The following is a 21687-nucleotide window of genomic DNA, read 5'->3' on the forward strand; positions in this document are numbered from 1 at the left end:
CATCAAGTTTTGAGAAAAAAGTAACTTTTTTGCGAGTTGTTTAAACAAGATAACTTTCCGTGCTCCAAAAAATATTATGTTCTCCTAAAAATAAATAGAAACGATATTATGTGTGATGAGGGAGAGAGAGAGTAGAAGTATCTATTGGCGCAACATATAACGTGTGAGTGTAAGGTGAACCACGCTTGAAATATCTTTTCGTTCTGTTCTTCAAAGTTCTAGCTCCCACTAACTACATGCTTTTATACCCACCCTCTCTAGTTGCTAACTTCACTTCCACATTATCCGTGAAAAATAGAAACTACTTCACAACCATTTTGAGTCCGTGAAATAATTCGATCCTGCAATGCCGTTCCATGAGGTCATCAAGTTGGAAGACGAGGGAGATGCCAACGTTGGTCCGTCGGCCCAGGTGCACCGCGACCAACAGGATTACATGTCCATCTTCAGGAACCCAGCTCACCCGCCACCGGTGAGTACTCACAGATCATTTCCTTCTTTGGAATGTTTGTTCATGGGATCTGGTATATCCGTATATGGACTTGCTTAACATCACAATGTCAACTGGTACTAGCTGTATCCTTCCACGGCAATAATTAAGACACAACAGTAAGAATGTTGAGATGTTCTGTATCTCTGAAAATCTTCCATTCTAGGCTTTGTTTCAGTAGTGGCTTTTGTCTGAGTTATTGGAGGTTTCATCTCTGGCCTACTTATAAACCATAATAATTTGTAAGGGGAATGAAAATTATGGCATAAGATTATAGTGAAAAATTCCCATTCTAGGCTTTGTTTCGGTTGTGGCTTTTGTCGAGTTATGGAGGTATGATATGTGGCCTACTTATTCATCATCATAAACCAGTAATAAATTACACTGAGAATAAAAAATATGGCATTAGATTGTAGGGTGTCTTTTATTCAAGGGATATCTGGAGGACTGTAATTTATAATGCTTAGGAACTTTTGCTACATGGTTGGTTCATTCCCTGGATTGAGAATATATGAATTTTCTTTAGGAGTTAACTGAACTAGATTCCATAAAACTTTTTCCATACATGCCAACCTCTTGGAAAAAATCTTATGTATTTCATATGCTCAATCAGCATACACACTGCAATCATGTACTTTCTCTGGTCTCTTTTAATTGACTCGAATTTAGTACAATTTTGTACTAATCCGATCAATTAAAAAAGACCGGTGGAAGTAGTATTCAAGATAGCACTCCAATATCCCATTTTTTTTTCCTATTTCTGCATGTTGGGTGTGCTACCGAAGTTGCCAATCAAAGAGTGGCCAGTATGGATGGCTGCAGAAGAGTTGTATTAGTATAATATAACTAGCTAGGAAAGTAGTAGTACGTCGTACTTGACACTTCTAACCTGTAGCATAGATCACATCTCTAGCCGTAACAAATGGGAAACCAACTAACTGCACGAAGAAGCTACAGTTATTATGTTTTCCAGATTTCATCGATATGGCCGGACTAATCAATTATCTTCACCCGTTTCATTTTTTTTTATCATGTCTGAGCAGTTCAGATAAAAATTGCAGGAGTATAATTACTTGTTTGCAATTTCTTCTACAGCTCTTCCGGTCGAAACCAACCTAATTCCTAAGATGGTCCTGCAATTTGGTCTGCCATGATTTGTGTCAAATGTTCGATTCAGCTACTAATTTCTTTCCTTCCTCAGGTACAGACCCCGCGTCCACCTCCACCTGCACATTCCCAACTGAACAAGAGGCTGGCAATCGGACCGCCTCCAGGTTTCTCCGGCGTTCGCCAGCCGCCACAGAAGAGGTACCAGGCGCAGCCACCACAGAGGCCGTACCACGCACAACCACAACAGAGGCCGTACCAGGCGGCGCAGCTGCAGCCACCGCAGAGGCAATACGGGGCGGCGCCACAGCAGAGGCAGTTCGAGGCGGCGCCGGTGCAGTCGCAGCCACCGCAGATGCAGTACCAGGCGCAACCACCGCAGAAGCAGTACCAGGCGCAGGCACAGCACAGGAAGCACCGACCGACGCTGGAGCAGCCACCGCAGAATCAGTACCAGGCGCCTCCGTCGCAGATGCTGTACCTACCGGCGCCGCCGCCGCCGCAAGCCCGACCACCGCCACCGCAGATGCAGTACCAGCCGGCGCCGGCGCAAGCGCAGCCACCGTTGCAGAGGCCCCGGCAGAACTTCCCCGCACCGGCAGCACCAACCGCTCACCGCGCCCCGGCCGGGACACTGCCGCCGGTGAACACCAGCAGCAAGCCCCGGTTCCACCCGAGGGCCGCGGCCAAGCCGGCATCCGCGTTCAAGAAGCCCACCGTCGCCTGCGACGTCTGCGACGTGCGGTGCATGACGGCGTTCCACCTCAAGCAGCACGAGAAGGGGAGGAAACACCAGAACAAGGTGGGCTACGCCGCCGGGGAGATGGACGTGCGCTGCGGCGTGTGCGACGTGCCCCTCCTCACCAAGCTCAACGTGAAGCAGCACTACGCCGGCAAGAAGCACCTCCTGCGGGCCTCCCGCTCCGCTGCCAATGGCGCCAAGGGCAAGCGAGCTACCTGACATTGTCCGTGCTGCATGCTTTCCTTTCTTATAAGACTTGATGTGAGATGACACTATTATCCAGTGGTACTTGGACTTTGAACTGTGTTCTAATGCAGACAGGCTGACCGCTAAATTTATTAATAATTGAATTCTGTTGTAATGGATTTGATATATCTCATGTGCGCGACTCTGTTTTATTCGTGTTTTCCATGTAAATTTCTCTCAGCTCTGAATATAATTCTTAAGTTCAGCAACCTGTAGTTCTGACAGGTTAGACGTGGCAGTTCTCTTATGCCATTCTTAACACTCTGCATTGTTGTAGATGCATTGTGGTAGAAACTAAGCTTAGGTCGGTTTGCTCCTGAGGAAAGTTTGGGTTTGTGTTTATTCCCCTATCCGTATTAGGTAAAGCTATGTTTCGTCACTTGGTGCGGAGGCCGTGGTGTTTATCCTCATTTTGAAAACAAAAAGGTAAGTTTGTAAACTCAAGTCGTGTTAGGTCTGTGAGTCATGTTGGACGAACTTGTATTGCGGCACCAAATTTTCCTCTACCTTAGCTCGATTTATGGGTTTCCAATTTATAAGGTAAAAAATTGATAAAGTTATTGTTTGGGATTTCCTTGATATAGAGAGGCTCCCCTATGGACATGCAGTATTTGAAATTTGTGTTTTAATGCAAATGCACGTGAAGAGTTGTACCTATATCTCCAAGGGTGTTGGCGATAGTGATGATGTTAATGGGGAGGGGGAGCAACGGGGGCGACTCTCCCCCCCCCCCCCTCCCTCTCAGTCTTCACAAGTCTATCTCGTTTTTTGTGTTTTTTGCCTTGCGGTGGCCTCCTCGTGACTTCGTGATTTTCAGCACTTCTATATATGGTTTCCGTGGGCGTGAGGAGTGGTGAGCCCCCTTTGGTGTGGCCTAGAGACTGGGCCGTGTCATGGGCCGCACATGACGCTTTGTGGAAATCTACGTCCACTTAGTCTTCTCCAGTTCCCTATATTTCATAAAAATGATGTGGAAAAAAGTTGGAGTTCGTTTGATGTCTCTAAGGTTCATGAAACTTGAATATCAGAGTTACAAACAAAATAAAAGAGACTATTTGGAAAATCCTTGAAATCAATGTAAAATATGTTTGGAACCTGACATAAGATGCAATTATGAGGGACTATAACATAATAAAATTCACGTTTATTGATATATTTTCAATATATCAGCGGTCAATCCTAGTGAGAAGGAAAATCATGTGAAGAAGGCAACCAGACGTAAAAGTATGTGAGGGGAGGCTCGTTTCCGGTCACAAGGGGTGTGGATAGCAGCAATGCTACAGCTACGGACGGAATATTACAAAATCCCCTTACGGAATGACGTGTAGCAAATCAAAACAATTGCAGCCCCTTGAATCACGGGAGGAGATTAGATTTGCACCAACCAACCACTTCCACCTAATCCCATAAGTTTCTTTCCGTAGAAACAGTCCGTACGTTCAGCATTTCCGTGTGGATAGTGTACTATTCCACCGGAAGACTTGGTCAAACAGGAGGGTAACCGGACGCAGACGTTTCTAATGTGGTGTACATGTTGAAATGAATCAATGATCAAGTCAACGCTAGTAGAAGAAGAGGCTTTGGTTTTTAGCTCCAAAGAGCATTAACACCGATTGTGCTACGAATTCGGACTAAAGGTTGCATTACCACCGGTTCGAGAGGTCAGAGTTTTAGCACCAGTTAGTGCGGAGCCTTTAGCATCGGTTCGTGTCACAAATCGGCGCTAAAGGTTTTCCTGCTCCCCACGCACCTCCACCCCCCCCCCCCTCCCCCAAATCGCCTTTTTAACTCTGTAAAATACAAAAAAATTCAAAATTCAAAAAATAAAATATTTTGAGATTTTTGTATGTTACGTAACCTACTATTAGGGAAAATTAATAAATTTGAATTTTGACTTTTTTTGCATAAAAAGTTTAGAAAAAGGTAAAACGGCATTAACTTTTGCATACGATGTCGGAAAAAAGCGTATAATATATCAAAATGATCGTGTGAAAAAGTTACATCCAAATTCACCCAGATTTACTCAGTTAGCCAATTTTTAGATTCTCAAAATTTCAAATAAAAATATGAAAGCAGGAAGAATTTAGTTTTTGCTAGAAATTTAGGATTTTATATTTTTAAAAAAATTAAAATTAATAATTGCATCCTGCATAAAGATTACTATTAATTTTAGCAAATTTTTAGATTTTCAAAATTTTCAGGTTTTAGGTTTGGCAAAAAAATATTAAAAATACAAATAATACAAATTAAAAAGTTAATATTTATTTACTTATTCAAGATTAGTATTACATCATTACTTTTGTTTATTAAAAGAATTATTTGAAATTCAAACAATAAAAAAATATGACATCGACCAATATGTTAATAGGATTGATATAAGCGCGAACCACTTGGAAGCGGGACGGGAAGGAACTCGGAAGTTAAGCGTGCTGGTGTTGGAGTAGTGGGAGAATGGGTGACCGAACGAAAAGTTTGACCATGAGTAAGTAATTTGACTAGAGATAAGTGTAGTTAGAGACTAAACTTGTCAAATAACTAAAATATTAAAAATTCAAGGAAAAAAAGTGGAAAATAATTCGAAAAAATTGGATATAAAAAAGGCACCAGAACCGCGGCACCGTTTTGGACGTTTTCCTGTCGCGGCAGACCCTTTAGCATCGGTTCGTAATACGAACCGGTGCTAAAAGTCCTCTCGCTCGGGCGCTCGGCAGCTTTAGCAAGTTATGTAGCCTAGTGAATAAATCAAGTTTTACAAGGTTTTAGGGCCTAGAGAAGCCAACATGAAGCCTAAACCCGTGTGTGGTCATAAACATGCCAAAGGGCTCAGATAAGGGAAACTTGAGTGGGAGCATTATGGGGACGCTGAAGTCACTCCCTATTATAAAGCTTGTGTATATAGATTGTTTGCGGTGGAACCTTCACTTTTTACTGCATTTTGTCATTACTTTATGACTATGTGCATGTGATTGTGTGTACATAAGAAATATGAATGGCAACATCTTTTTAAATAAGTTTGTCTATTTTATCAGATAGATCAGGGTGACAGAAACACAAGGTTTCCCATGAGTTTGAGAATCTTGAAGCAATTATTTTATTCGAAGAGAAGAAAGAGCCATAAAAAAATCCGGCAAACAATGTTGTGCGTGAAAGTGCAATATCTTGCCGCCATGTTTTCACGTCTTGCAGATTATGAGCATCAGTTGACTTCAATTTGTACTCATTCTTGATATGTTTGCTTGGATTACTAAAACAATTTAGAGAAATCTTTTGTGATTTAATATGCCGCACTTATATTCTGGTCAGGAAAAACATAATGCCAACAAGAAGTTGGCACAAGCCATGAGGGCGCTAGAGCAGCCAGCAGACTGCCAAGTTTTCTTGTTTCATTCTAGTAAGAGAAACATTGCTCTTTTCAACAACAAAAAAGAGAAACCTTGCAAATGCGTTGGTGGATAGTATTACAGATGATTGTAACACATTATGTGCCTAGTTTGGGATAGTCCACAAAAGCGTTCTTTGTATCACCGGCTTGGTGATGTATACGTTAAAGGACAAAATCACCAAGCTCACCAAGATGTTTCTTTGAAACAAAAATACAAGAAAAACATTTTAAAACCAATAAGAAATTGTGTATGCTTATTTAACTCTTCCCAAAAATCCCCTCGCAAAAAAAGTCCCCCTTAATCTTTTGTGGTTGGAAGGTACAAAAATGAGAGTATTTTACGCCTGGGCCTGGATGTGACATGTCGTTGGACGGAAGGTATGGAGGCTGATGTTCGTAGGAGCTCGCACATGAACCAGTTGTGTAAAAATATATTTTAAAATGTTAAAAAAAATTACACACATATTTTAATATATTATGTACATCTAGACATTTTACACACGTAGAAGTTTTTGAGATAAAAGAATATATTTTGTGTCCCATGTGAAAAGATAAATCTTGATGCACTAACATGACTATTCACGGAATACTTTTTTTTCCCTTTTACACGGTCCGCATAAAAAAAAAAATTCACCGAAAACTTATATGGGAACATAGAATGTCCATATGCACGTGTGAAATTTTATTTCGCATTTTCCTGGTATTTCTAGATTTTATTTTTATATTTTTTTATAATAGGTTCATATGATCCTATTAGCCAAAACACCACCTCCACAAAGTTTCTCTTTGTTTTGGCATTTATAATTTCCCCTTTTTTCAGCCTAACTTGATTGGGTCAGTTCTCTCTGTCGTTTCCCGGAAAAAAGGGCGGAAGAAACTGTCCCCAAAATAACTTTGACTACGAAGAGAAATCTTGTTGCTGACAAGACTACGAAGGGAAATTCTACAGTGCATGCCTTTGACCAAACACTATCGGCAAATTCAGGAAAATCTTGGGTTTTCTTGTTAAGTGGAGTTCACATTTCATGCCAATGAAGCTTATGCGCGTTGACCGTAAGGGAGGCTTATGGAATATCTTTAATGTTCTTTCGGCCACACCTGGTGATGACTGCAGCGGCACTCGCAAGCTCCGCCACTGGATGACTACACACTAGCGCAAGTCAAATGTGTGTCACAGTTTTCGCCTCTCTATCGTTGGATCCAGTCAAAGCTCGTCGCAGTAGAACTTTTTGGAGCAGATAAATGGAAAGTCATTGTGCTAATGCTTCAAAAGACTAGAGTGTACTAAAGCAGCAGTCATTGCCAAAAACGGACCGGATCCTAGGAAATATGTCGAACACACAACTCCAACCACCCTCAACCGGCCATAGACACCAGAGAGTGAGGATAGATCGGGAGGATCTTATTCTGACTATATGATGTAGCCGTTGCCTCACCATGCCGAAAAAGACACTAAAAACCCTAAACAAAGAACGAGTAAACCCTCCCACCGACGAGGGGCCATGATTTGCCACGCCTCCAAGGTGGTATTTAGGGCATCTCTAGCGGCAAGACGCATTTCGGGCACAAAAAATGCCCGTTTTGATCCGTTTCGAACGGGTCACGGGCACAAAATCGGCCGCCTCGCCCCCTTGTCCGTTTGGGTTGGGGCAGACCCAACGGCCTAACGGTCGGGAGCAGGTGCGTGACAGCGCGCTAGGGTGACAGGAGGCGTCGCAAGTCTCCCCTGCAGTTGGATGGCTAGTCCATCCCACTGAGCCGGCCGGGGAGCTCGACCTCCTACTTCACAGCCGTCACCTTCAGCAGGCTGCCCTCATCGTCGCACCACCACCGCCATTGTGGCCGCGAAGGTACTCGGCGTCACCCAAGTATGCGATGGGACACCACGGGTTGAACTCCCAAGACCCAAACGTGTAATAGGCATATGTGTCCGCCTCAAAGACCGACTCGCCACAGGACGAGTGGGAGGAGGGTGCGCTATGCTTGGCCTTCCCGTGGCGCGGGTGGCACGCATACCCTCAGTGAGTTCAGCAGCCAACATGCAAGCAGGTTGACGTCGACCACGGCATGGTCGTCCCCATCTCCCACACACATCGAGCCTTGTCAATAGGGACATAGCGCCGGTCTCGATCAACGCGCGAGACACCTCCATGTGACGACCCTGCCTCGTGGTCGTTTCGGCCCTTCCTCCACGGCTAGGACTTACCCATCGAGCATGTTTCTTCGGTGTGGGGAATGGTGCCTCTTTGGACTATGACAATGGCGCTAGGCGTTTGTGGGCAAATGCGAGGCACGGCCACACGCCTTAAAAAGGACGGACACTAGCCCTCCATCACTACCAACATTGGCGTGGAAGCCCAACGCCACCTGCCAGCTTTGTCGTGCAAAAGATGAAGCGGGCAGCATTGACGGCGGCGCAGAAGACCACAAGGTCGCCGCCCGTACCAGCACGTAAAAGACAAAGTAGGTGCAGGCGGTAGAAGGAGGATACGCACACTCCGCTATGCATCCGCGCCAACTTAAAGTTCGAAATTGTCGCCGCGGAGCTGCTCCCCCTTTTAGATGGAGATGCAGGCATCTCCAGCCGTTGGGGCTCCCCAGGCCGAAATCCGGCGCTATTTAGCGCCGGATGGATGTATTTTTTTTGGCCTGGGGAGGCCCATTTTCCCAGCGGCGAGCCCATGGTCGCCTGCTGACGCTCACCCACCGCGTGCATAGCGACGGTGCAGTCGCCGGGAAGGGGAACCGTCAGACTAGCCTCGACGCATTGAACCGTAATGGTCCGCGAAGTGGTCTGGGAAGCCCAAACGCCTCGTCGGGAACGGTCGAAGTGGCCTCGACGCGAGAACCGCCCCCGTAATGGAGCACGAACTCCACTGAAGAGTAACCGCCGCTCTCTTCATCGATAGACCTACATATACGGTTTCCGACGGCCGATGCCATTCATCTCTTCTCTCCTCACCATCCTCTGTCACCATGAGCGATCTCTCTTTGCAATCGGACACCGACAGCGAGGGCAAATCGCCTGGATGGCGCCATTGGTGGGACCGAGCTGCATCGTCTAGCAACGACGATTCCCCGTCGCCAGCCAGCGAGGAGGAATGGGATGCCGACGAGGATGAGGACGAAGAGGCCAAGGAAGAGGCTGAGGAGGAGGAGGAGGAGGAAGAGGCTGAGGACGCGGCAGCCCGGGCGAACGCAAAGGCGAAGGCGAAGGCGCAGCCGGCGAGCACCTTCGACGACGAGGAGGACTCAACTTCCTCTGACACGTCAAAAGACACCAGCTCTTCGGAGGAGGTGACGAGCCGGAAGCGTCACCGCCAGGACGATGAGGCGGGGCCATCTAGGAAGAACCGAAGAAGTAGTTTAAGTTTGTTTCAAAGTTTTTATATGTATTTTTTACGTTTATTTGAAGTTTTATTTATTTGAAGTTTTATACGTAATTTGTCTATGTTGCACCACTTAGTTTGTTCAAAGCTTTCGTTCGACGAGGGTATTGCCGTAGAATTACAAATTTTCCCCAAACGCACACGTGTCATATATCGGGAAGACGAGGGCATTGCCGTAGAACCCAGGCCTTTGTCGCCGATAAGTCAGGGCCACCAGACGGTTCCCGCGCTTTTCTCTCGTCCGGAGTCCCCAAGCGCTCCCCGAGGACCCGGTGATGGCCTGGATTCGCCGGACGGATGAAGGCCTAATCCGGGGGAGAACGAGAAGCCAAGGACGCGACTGGACCGTTTTCGTCCATCCAAATGAAAAAAAAAATTCTGAAAACCTTTCCGAGAAGATGGCTGGAGATGCTCTTAGTTAGAAGATTGATTCTATGCACGGCTTTACTTGGTTGGAAAAGACGAACGGACGAGATGCCAACGGCAACAGAACGAGGATGCCATGATTCGGTAAATTTTCAGTTCGATCGGCCGGACTTCCTACACCCAAACCAGACCCCCAGACTTTTCGCTTTCCGATTTTCTCCCTCTCCCCCGATTGTGAGAGGCGCGCTAGCAGCAAAGCAGTTTTCCCCCGAATTGTCAAATCCTCCTCGTTCTTGCTGCGACTTGCGACCTCCTCTGTTTCTCCTCCTGGTTCTCCAAAAAACCGACACGGTGACGGCCGCATCAAGGCGCCGCCTCCTCGGCTTCCTCTCCCTTTCCCCCACTCTATAACACGCCGCCACTTCCCCTCTCTTCCTCGATCACCTCGCTCGCGGCGCGCGCTTTCCTCTCCGCCGGTGCCTGCATAGTAGGTTTGAGGACAGGTGCGTTTCTTGCAATTCGCCATGCTGATTTCCCTTGTTTTCTTCCATCGGGCTTTTTACTATGTGAACGTGATGGTTGGCCGTTGACAACGACTGTAGATGATCCGGGAATCTTTCCTTTTTTTAATCATATTTAGGTGAAAAGGCGATTTTTTCTTTCTCTTTTTATGCCAATGGATAGCTGGCCTAGTATCTAGTCCCCTGTCTTGTGATTTTTCCGCTCTAACATAGTTTCACATGGTCTGTTGCCTTTTAGACATGTTATATGTTTATACTATCTTGTCTCGGACAAGAACGATGGAGGAAATTTTTGAGCTGGTTACTTTAGCTCCTGTAGTGAAGGGGTCTACTTGCCTTTTCCATCTTACTCTCTGATAGCATGGATCATACAGTTCAATGTAACTGTTGAAGTTTGATGTTTGCAAATCTGTGAGCGCTTGATTTACTCTCTTTCCCTCGTCGCCGTCATCTGTTACTGATGGCAAGATATGACTTATCCCACAGGGTTTTGTAGCTCACCAATATAAACAATGGCTCTAGCATCGCCAGTGGAATATGCTGGCACAATCACTTCAAGTCAGAGGCACAACAGTCGTTTTGGACTGCCCGGCTGCAATCGCTTGCAATGTATTAGGTATGACAAGAAATCAAGAGCATCCTGTCAGATGGTCGTCAGAGCAATATTCCAGGATCGGCCCCAACTGGACTTCTCGAATCCGAATTGGAAAAAGCAATTCCAAGAGGAATTTGATAGGAGGTTCAGTTTGCCGCATTTGACAGATGTTATTGATGTCGAATCGAGGCCAACGACATTTTCTCTCAAGAGCAGGTGGGATGTGTTGCCTTCCATTTCTTCTACTAATTCATTTTCCTTTATCTATACTGTTGGTGATCGAAACAGATCTCTTTATGATTGCTGTGATGTTTCCCTTGTTCACAACCAGAACTCCTCTAGAGAATGTTAATGGTTCATTGGAAGAATCTTGGAACGGCTATGTTAATGATGACGATAGAGCACTTTTGAAGGTATCGTCCACCATTGAGTGATCAGATTAATAGGCATGGATCAATCTACAGCAATTAGTTCAATACTTTCTGTGGATATTCAACTATAATTTTACCTTTTAACCTAAACATAGCATGTTCCACTACTTGCACGTCGGCCACACAGTAAGTGTCTGTGAATATATAAATATCTTACTACAGATTTGTTGGTTCTTCAGGTTATTAAGTTTGCCTCACCAACATCTGCTGGAGCTGAATGCATTGACCCTGATTGCAGCTGGGTTGAACAATGGTGACAACACTGCACAAAGTAAAGTGTTCACATCTCAAACTCTCTCTAACACAAGCTCATGTCTTTTCCAGGGTGCACCGGGCTGGGCCACGTAAAGAAATATATTTTGAGCCTCAGTGTGTAAAGGCTGGAATTATAACCTGTGGTGGACTTTGCCCTGGTCTCAATGATGTTATCCGGCAGGTAGAATAGAACTTGACGAGTTGATCTCTGACCGTCTATACCAATAAATCTCTTGAAGAAAACACTATTCTCAATTTTGAACTTCAGCGTGCTTGCACTCTTGACTCTTGTAGATTGTGCTTACACTTGAAAAATATGGAGTGAAAAACATTGTTGGGATACAGCATGGTTTCCGTGGATTTTTCGAAGATCATCTATCGGAAGTGCCTGTAAGAATCCTATGTACATTATGAATTATCTGGAAACAACAACAATCCTGATTGTAAGTCTGGGCTCCTTTACTCCATCCAGCTTAATAGACATGTCGTCCAAAATATCAATCTTGCTGGTGGCAGCTTCTTAGGAGTTTCTCGTGGTGGAGCAAGTATCTCTGACATTGTCAACAGCATCCAGGTATGCATACGCAACTCCGTACTCTGCAAAATATGTTTACTACAAGGTTGTACATAGACTTATGAACTTGATTTCTGCAAACCTCGTTCAGGCCAGGAGACTTGACATGCTCTTTGTGCTAGGTGGAAATGGAACTCATGCTGGAGCTAATGCTATACATGCCGAGGTATTTAAATCATTTCCTCCTTGCATCAGAACAAGCTTTAATTCATAGATTATAAAAAACAAATTGCCTCACTCAAACAGAGTAGCCTGGACCGTGGGGTTAGAGGTTAATATAGCACTATGTTGCATACTTACATATGTCTACTTCTTTTGGCGAAAATTAGTGCCGCAAGAGAAAACTTAAAGTGTCGATTGTGGGCGTCCCAAAAACAATTGATAATGACATACTACTGATGGACAAGACTTTCGGATTCGATACTGCGGTGGAAGCAGCACAAAGAGCTATCAACTCTGCATATATTGAGGTGATTCATTTTTTTAACCTATGAGGCTATCATTCAGACATATCTTTGAGCAACAATATAATATATTCAGTTTGTTGTCACTAAAAAATTTACTTGCGGTTAACTCTATGTTTAGGCACATTCTGCATTTCATGGCATCGGATTGGTCAAGCTGATGGGAAGAAGCAGCGGCTTTATCACAATGCATGCTTCACTATCAAGTGGGCAAGTCGATATTTGCTTGATACCTGAGGTGTCTACTATTCAACTTCTGATGTGTATGCCCTTCCTATTTACTATTCCCCTGTAGTTAATCTTATCGTGGTAATCCAAATGAAGGTACCATTCACTCTTGACGGACCAAACGGGGTTCTTCGACACCTTGAGCACTTGATACAGACCAAGGGATTTGCTCTGATTTGTGTTGCTGAAGGAGCTGGGCAGGTAAGATTACGTTCACATATAAGGTACATTTTCTTCAGGGACTTCACTGCCAGCATGAGTGATTTAACAAGGATACTGAAGGAGCATGGGCTTGGGTTTACATAAATTTAGAAAAATAATTTTCTATTCTATATATCTGTTTCAAGAATTATGTAAAGAGATATTGTGATATGTTTCCAGGAATATTTGCAAAAGTCAAATGCAACCGATGCTTCGGGTAACATGGTTCTTAGTGATATCGGTGTGCACCTTCAACAGAAGGTTTGTCCATGTCATTGAATGTTCTTCTCGGGTGATGTATCTGTTGTAAACGAAACAATTTTTAATTTAAACAATGGCATGCCACAGATCAAGTCTCATTTCAGAGAAATAGGTGTCCACTCTGATGTGAAGTACATTGATCCTACATACATGCTCCGTGCTGTACGTGCCAATGCATCTGATGCCATCCTATGCACGGTGCTTGGCCAAAATGCTGTAAGACACTGGCTTGCTTAGCTCCATGCCTGTCTCATGGCAAGTAATTGTGATTTCTGTTTTCTGAACATTAGTCCCTGATGGAACCTTGCAGGTTCATGGTGCCTTTGCAGGGTTCAGCGGCATCACAACCGGAATATGCAACACACATAATGTGTACTTGCCAATACCGGAAGTCATCAAAACGCCAAGGCTTGTCGACCCGAACAGCAGGATGTGGCACAGGTGCTTGACTTCTACAGGTCAACCTGACTTCCATTGATCTTGACAGCAAAGTTTGTACGGTCTAATGGGAAAAGTACAGATGGTGTATAGCATGATCCATATGATAAGTTCATAACTTGTTTATCTTCCATCAAAGGAGATGATATGTCCCAACCTCCCAGGTCATTGAGGTGCAGGATGGCTACAATAATTACCTCACTTATCATTTTTTCTGTAGGTTAGTGATTTATAGATCTGTATTATCTCCCATTGGAGTTCTGTTTTTCTACAAACAACATGATTCGTTCCTATTCTTCATGTACTGCAGCATAACCATTTGTGTACAGACATACATGAATCTGAAATAATGAACTTTGTCTTCTGATTTCTTTTGATCCAGACCATATTGTAATCATGCACAGAAATTTAAAAAATGGCAGGGGGAATCACATTATCAAACGAGTCCATTTGATTTTTCACATATTACGTTCAATTGACAGCAAATCGAACATAAGCATTTGCAGTTTTGCACTGGATCATTACATAACTCAAGAACACTCCCAACTCAGGAAGTGTTGTAAGAACGAACAACAGCAGGGGACATATAAATGAGGAATGCTTCGTGATTAAGACACTATGGTGGCAAAAGTTTGCAAGATGGTAACTTAGTGGCATAGTTCCCCGGATGGTAACTTAGTGGCAAAGTTGCCCAGATGGTAACTTGATACGATAACTGTCTTGAAAGATTTCAACTTGTAACTCTACGAAAAGGAACCATATATGCATTCTGGCACCATCCTCCTATACCCTTTGTAAGATGGAGCCATAGACCTGTTTGTGATGTGGCACCCTAGTGGTTTCACCTTAGATATGTACTTGTGTACAGCATTTGAACTTGATCAATCTGCAGTTTCCATGATAAGCTCCTTGAGTACGTATTTTAGGCCATTCATCTTCTTCCGGGCTCTCTGCAAAACATTTTTTTTCATGAAAAGGTGAGAATCTTACTGATACAGGATCCCTGGGGTTTAGGGACGGTGTTTGCCTTACCTTCTGAACCTCCGCGATTTTGATTTCAGCATCGTTGAGCTGAGAACCAACTGTTTTCTCAGCAAGTTGGAGAAGCTTTTTGTGTGATGCTTCTGTTGATGCAATCGTAAAGAACATCATGGTTCAGTGGTAATTCAGGTGGCCAACGGTTAGAAAAACGGAGCACTTAAATAGATTTCTTGAGGTGGATGTATGATGAATCGTTCCATTTGCATCTTAACAGTGATAATAAGTGGTAAACAATAATTACTTCACTGGTGGATGTTTCTTATAATCATGTGGCACTGCAGATTGGCACTAAACTAATAACGTGTGATTTAACACATTACTCCCTCTATTATCACAAATAAGTGATGTTCTGGACATGCCTTCAGTCAAACTTTTGAAACTTTGACTACATATGTCATTTAAATTATTCAGATTGAAAATTCCAAATCATATCTATAGATTTGTCTCAAGTATTTCTAGAATCTATAATTTTTTGGGTTTTTTACATATATTAGATTAAAAATTTGTGGTCAAAGTTAGGACTTAAAGACCATGCCAGTGTCCAAAACATCACGAGTATATTAAGCAAGAAAATTCATGAATCATATAATTGAAGTGACCTGATAAATTATGTAACATAGAGTTCTCAGTCAATACTCAGGGTACTCCGATGAAGATAATTCATTGTTCCATATTGACAAAAATTAACATGATTCCACAGTTTTGGAAGTTATTGCGATATCCATTCGCAAATAAATAGTCCAGCAAGTATATGTTTCTTTGCATTGCTCAAGTGTAAAGGTTGAACTTAAACTTACTTTGCTTGTCAGCTACTCCCTTAAGTTCTGTGTGATAGGCTTCAAAGTTTGAGAGAGAGTTCTTGCAATCAAGCAACTGCTGATTTACCTCCTCCTTGAACTTCTCATGAAGAACCCTTAACTGTTCTTGTTGCTCTAAAATCAGAAGACATACAGGGCCAGATAATATTATATAAGTTGAGTAGTTAACACTATTCAAGAGAAACGGCATCAGACATGCATGAAAACAGATCAAGTATATGGATTCACAAAGGAATCTTGTCACAAGTGTGGCTGCGAACCAACAGGCAACAGGTGACTAACTTAGTCAGTCAAACCTGCCTAAGCTGTGGTGTGGCAAAGTGTGGCATGTTTAGTATGCCAACCAAACAGGTTCCAAGCCTCTATATATGCATATACAGTAGAGTCCAAAGAGTGATGGATAATGAATACAGAAGAATCAAGCAATATTGGATAGCTGCAGACAGATTAAAAAATACTATATTAGATTTTCTTGAATTAATATTTCATGAAAATGATTTTATACTTCAGTGTTAAGATGGTGAAATAGATTCAACAACAATAATTTTATGATCTGACATTTTTAACCTATTTAACCTTAGATTTGTTGGGTGTCTTGTATATGCATCCTACATTCAGCTTGTTACATGTTCTTTTGAATCTTAGGGTATGTAGCACCTACATAACATTCTGGAATCAGATCATAACTAGCTTTATGTGGTTATCGCTGCTACTTAAACCTAATTTCTCTAGATTCCAAACATTTTACAATTCTACGTTGAAGTATAATATTCTGCAAATTGCTTGAGCTGAATAATCCAAATTCGTCAAGTATGTGGCACCATGGATGAGAACACTTATACATCCCATCTGTATAGATCAACTGCTTTCTGAATGGACTCTAATGGATCCAGTTGTCATAAAACCACGTTTCAGAGTAACATACCCCAAACCTAATGTCTGCATTAAATAACATAAGCCGTACCTTCAAATATTGATTCTAGTCGCCTCCTTTTAGATTTTCCTGCGTTTACCAGCTTATCCCTGAAAGCGTAGTTAAATGCCATGCATCAAATAAAGTTGCAACTCTAGTATATGTAGTACTGCTGTAACAAGCCTATATACAATTCGGTGTGTATAAGCGGATAGATGTAGTTTCTTAGTAACATTGGCAAAGGCCTTACAAATCATCCTGCATCTGCACCTCAACCCCCTGGAGATGCTGGCTTATTATCTCTCCAGTAGATGCCAGTATCTCATTACTTTTATTGCTTGTCTCAAACTTGATCTTGGTTTGGAACCTTCCCAGCACCACCAGTAACTGATCAAAAGCCCTGGTTGCAATCGAGAAATTAACTTGGACCAGCCAACAGTATCAGATATGTATTTATTAATAAAACTGAAGACAAACCTGGATAGGTAGTCATCTGGGCATTGTACTGGTTCTTTGTCTGACATTGTAGTTTCTTGTGTTCCTGAATAAATTTGTAAGGATGTATTAGTGACGAGCTGCAACCTTTAAATTAACGCAAGAAGGTAAGCAACTTTACCAGAAGTGGCAAAAGGAATAGGCGAAGGTAAGCGCCTTTTGCCTCTTTTACCCTCTTTTAAAAGTGATTCCTTATCCAGATTTTCAGGGGGAGATTTATCAGGCATGTCTATGTCTGAAAGCCATTTGCGAGATTTATATCCTGCAGACGAAGAACTAATGAAATAAGTAACACAACACAAACTTTTGGATATATGACATACTGTAGTTTACACATCTCAAACGACATGTAATGGGAAGAGTTTTGCTCATGTTACTTGTTTTCTAAAACTTAAGTGGTCAGATAACTAAATTAAAGCAATTAGCAAACAATACTAGTGAAACACATTTGAAGTAGCATGCATGCACATGACAAAATATGCCACATGTTGCTTCTGTTCCATCTGAATGCCTTTCATGAGCAAGCAATTCATACATATAGCAAAAAGTGTGTGTAGGTTGTTAGCACATCAGCAAGTCAATGCATTATGTTTGGAGAGCCTTAACCCAAAAGACACGGTAGGACTATTGGAGGCTCTGACACAGATACTGATGCTATATTCAAATACAGCTGATGCAACAGTAGCACTATTGGAAGCTCAGACTCCTATTGTCTGACCTTTTTATTGTATAGGGAAAGGACGGGAGCTCTGCCAAAACTATTTAACTGGTAATAGATACATATAGAAACCGTTCAATTTATAGGTGTATATACGTTGAGAAGAAAGTGTTTTCTAAAAGACTATTATCCTAGTGCCAAACAGGTGGAGTAGCACTCTGAAAGGTAACAAACTAACAATCAACTTTGGTTCTATAAATGTAGCACTATGTAAAAGAGGAACAAAACATACTCTAGAAAACTATTGTTTTGTCTGTACAAAGTGTATGGAATATTGGGTATCAGACCTTTCCGAAAGCTTGGAACAGAAATTTGATCCCCTTCATCTTCAGTTAGTGAAATGGGTGAAGTATATGGTTGTTTTTTGTTCTCTCTTTCTTCTGGAGAATCAGGAGATTCACTGCTAGGTACCTCATCAGTTTTATCCATTCCATCCTGGAAATCAGTAATTCATTAATGACTGACAACAGATAGAATTACTCTGTTAATCTGTTACAGAGTACAAATAAATTAAATTTCCTACGGCTGGGGAATGCTTAAGAGATTTGAAACCTACCAATTGCTCAGACTCTGGATCTGAAGCATAGGAACTTGATCTTGACCTGTTCACTCTTCTTGGATATTTGGGGCTGTATGTGTCATCATCTAGCATTTTACTTCTTTGGTGGTTGCCATTTACATCATTTGCAAAAGTAGGACTTGCAAAATCATCTCGCATGTCTCTGAATCTGTCTGCCAATGGACTGGCAAACATCTCTCCAGCTTTACCATTTATCTGGGGACTTGCATCATGATCCCATGGGTACTTTTTTGGTTCAGGACTAGCAGCACCAGACAGTGGCGAGTTAAAATTATTTCCAGCTGCTGTATGTGCCTGAGGGTTTCTATCTGAAGCTTTCTGGAAATTAGAATTCTCCTTCCGGTGCAGCGATGAAGAATAATTTTCCTTGCTCTTTGATGAAATATTCTGAGAAGAGACCTTATCCTCACCCTCATTGAGTTTCGTGGCTAGCAACGTTTCTGAGAATTGCATCTTCCTTGGCCCAACTTTAGCTCTTCCCTTCAACTGTTTCTCCCTTGTAGCTCTTCCCTTCAACTGTTTCTCCCTTGTAGGGCTTCTTGAACGGCTCTCAGCAGTTTTTCCAGTTCGGGACAAAGAAGAAAAGGAGGCGGTTTTCTCTCCCTTATTCTCTGATGGTGCATTTCTAGTAGGTAACTGCCCTTCCCCATCATCTTGTGTGGTCTTGTCGGAAATCCTGTCAGAACAGTGGATCTTCTTCAGCTCTGCTTTAGCCTTCCTACTAGAGCTTCTAAGATTTCTCAAGCAGGCAGAGTTACCATTTGTAGTTTTCTCCACTGTTTTGGGTGTGCATTTCTCATTGAAAACAAACACATTGTCCAGTTTTTTCTGCTTGGGTGCAGAACGTGAAGTACACAATGGTTTCTTTGCACTCTGGCTCTTATCCTGCTGCTTGGAGGCTGCTGGTGCGGGTTTCCGGAGCCCCAAGGTGCGAGTAACATGCCTTATTTCAACTACTTGTGGAGTATGAGAATCTGACTCAATTGGATCAGAGGATGGTTTACTCTTCATATAGCTAGCTGTTTGACAGTTCAGCAGATCAGGTGTCTTGATATTATCAGGAAGAGGTGATGTGTTAACTTTCTTGTTCCCTGGAGATGGGACATTGGTGGTTTGCATTTTAGGTTGGTCAGGTGTATCAATGTCTTCAGAGTTTGGTGAAGTAACAGCCTGCTTGGTTTGTGCAGTACCACCAAGGATCTCCCACAGCTTCATCCTGAGCACTTCACTGTTAGGCTTGGTTTTATCTGCAGATTCCACTAGACGCTTTCCTTCTGAACTCACAAAGGGTTCCTTTTCTGGTTGATCAAGCTGGCTGCCTTGTTCTTTTCTTGTTCCAAAGGAAAAGGTTCCTGTCTGCTCATGTTGTGATAGAGAAACCTTAACAGGGACGGCTTCAGGTGCCTCTGTAGCAGATCCACCATGGTTTGCAGCTTCTTGCGAGACCTGGAGTGGAGCATTGCAGCCTTTAGGGGGTCTAGATCTTCCATCAGTTGCCTGAGACAAGTTCCTCTCGAACGCAGGGGCAGTAGCAGCATCTCTGCCTCTTGATACAGAACCTGCCCTTGAAATTGGGATGCCAATTGAGACCTTAGGAAATTTACCAGATGGATACTGGTTGCTGGCCAAACTCCAGTAATCGCTTGATGTAGCCTAGACAAATCATAGTGCACGGGTTGTTAAATACTAGTACTAGTATACTATTGTTGAAGAAGAGCTGAACCTGTAACAGGATGCACATCCTACAATTTAGCACAGGAATTGCTACTCACTTTCTGGATGTTTGGCAGCTCGACTTCCATTGTTGCAGCTTCTGAGAAAATAATATACCAAATTAACTTGAACTGAAGCTGATAAACAAGAGAGAATAAGTGTATTAAAGAAAGTTCCACCAACGTTAAAGCATCTTTTAAGATGAAATAAGCTTCACACACAGATGTATAAACACAATACTTGCAAAGATGTATCACCTAGAAAACATTGTGTAGGCATAAAAAATGGTGGCATTGCAGAGTTGGCATAGAATGAAGGACTACTACTACTGATCCTTAAATATATAATGAAAACAAAGTAGGAGGTGTATCATTTAACAAAGTCGTCATATCGTTTATGGAAATACAGCATGTCAGGCTATGAGCCATTCGTGAGAGAGAATTTAGAAATGAATAGTAGCACAGGAGTGCAATAAAATTCTTGCCACGTGTAACTGACATGCCAAGTCTTAATTTCTATGGTGACTGAAATTACAGAATACTGTGCCAAATACAGTATATACTTCAGGAACTAATAGAATACCTGATTTTAAGTGGGAAATGCAGTACATACTTGAGGCACTAATAGAATACCTAGCAGGTCGAATTAGCCTAATTGTAGAAATACTAGGATCAGCCCCTCGTAAACACATGCATTAAATTAGTGAACGTAACAGGTGCAACTACGTATATCATAGAGTAGCAGAGTAAACGTGGTCTGAGCATTCATTCAGAGATGGTTTTCCATCCACAAAGTAAAATACTAGCTTAACTCGCCGAAATACGGGGAAGACACAATACTGGCAAACACTTGCGGCAGCTAATCACGTACATGTTCAAAACACAAAAAGCATTACAGCAAAGAGCTAGATCCATGGAGGGAAGGCAGCAGGGATCTGATAGCAACCGACGGAAACCGAGCAAACCCGAGCGGAATCAGAAGTCATGGGCAGATATTTGCCACAACAAGCGCGCAATCGAGGTGAACCCCTCTATAACGAATCGACTAGCAAACGCACAGGCGAGCATCGAATTCCAACCCTTAAACCTAACTAAAACGCCGCGGTGGGGAACCATGATGCGCGAATCGAGCGAGCCAATCAAAAGGGAAATCCGGAGGAGTCGGTACCTAGGTTTAAGGATCACCGGTGAGGCCTGGAGAAGTCCTGACGGTCCCCGCTGCGACGCGTCCGATGAATCTACCACGAACCGCGGCGAGTTGAGTTGATCCGCGGAGAACTCCTCCCAACGCAACGCCGCGCCGTCCCGAGCCGAGCCAAGCTGATCCAAAGACGAAGAGGAGGCGAGATCATCAGACACGGGGAAGTAGAAGAAAGTGAGCGGGGGCGAACGAGCGGGAAATAGAGGGGTTCGTGTGGATCTGGTAGGCTGGTACCGACGGTGGAGGCAGAGGAGAACCTCACCTTCGCCGCCCCTCGCCGGCGTTGCGTGCCGTTGCGTCGCCCGGTGGCCGCGCGCTCCGCTCAGGGCCTTTGGGATTTCAAAACTGCGGAGCGGAAAAGGAAAGCGGCGGTGATATGAAAAGGAAGGCCTCGGGCTCGGGGACGGGCGGGGGTTTCGAAATTTTGGTCACTCGGGGAAGGCTGATGCGTACATGTGGGACACACTTGCGTTGCGTGGCCGAAATGTCAGTGGATGAAAGGAGCGAGTATTTCGTGGG

The 21687-nt window shown here is 43.3% G+C and overlaps 2 protein-coding genes across 2 annotated transcripts; one reads left to right on the forward strand and one right to left on the reverse strand.

Annotated features, from left to right (window-relative positions):
- Positions 1 to 9869: 9869 nt before the first annotated feature.
- On the forward strand, positions 9870 to 14071 carry LOC124680954 (ATP-dependent 6-phosphofructokinase 5, chloroplastic-like). Its single transcript, XM_047215968.1, has 14 exons — positions 9870 to 10225; positions 10730 to 11054; positions 11170 to 11251; positions 11449 to 11522; positions 11594 to 11705; positions 11819 to 11914; positions 11997 to 12098; positions 12190 to 12264; positions 12428 to 12568; positions 12684 to 12800; positions 12887 to 12991; positions 13172 to 13252; positions 13340 to 13468; positions 13563 to 14071. Exons 2-14 carry the CDS (start codon positions 10756 to 10758, stop codon positions 13728 to 13730), a joined length of 1581 nt encoding a protein of 526 aa, XP_047071924.1. The 5' UTR covers positions 9870 to 10225; positions 10730 to 10755; the 3' UTR covers positions 13731 to 14071.
- A 327-nt stretch (positions 14072 to 14398) lies between these two features.
- Positions 14399 to 20057, reverse strand: LOC124680951 (meiosis-specific protein PAIR3-like). Its single transcript, XM_047215966.1, has 10 exons — positions 20028 to 20057; positions 18232 to 19908; positions 17963 to 18110; positions 17079 to 17219; positions 16940 to 17003; positions 16713 to 16862; positions 16514 to 16572; positions 15529 to 15663; positions 14723 to 14814; positions 14399 to 14640 (listed from the first exon to the last, which is right to left on the reverse strand). The coding sequence occupies exons 1-10, from the start codon at positions 20055 to 20057 to the stop codon at positions 14572 to 14574; spliced, it is 2565 nt and encodes an 854-aa protein (XP_047071922.1). The 3' UTR covers positions 14399 to 14571.
- Between the last annotated feature and the right edge of the window lie 1630 nt (positions 20058 to 21687).

This window comes from Lolium rigidum, unplaced genomic scaffold (assembly GCF_022539505.1).
Source record: "Lolium rigidum isolate FL_2022 unplaced genomic scaffold, APGP_CSIRO_Lrig_0.1 contig_31598_1, whole genome shotgun sequence".
NCBI classification, from domain to species: Eukaryota; Viridiplantae; Streptophyta; class Magnoliopsida; order Poales; family Poaceae; genus Lolium; species Lolium rigidum.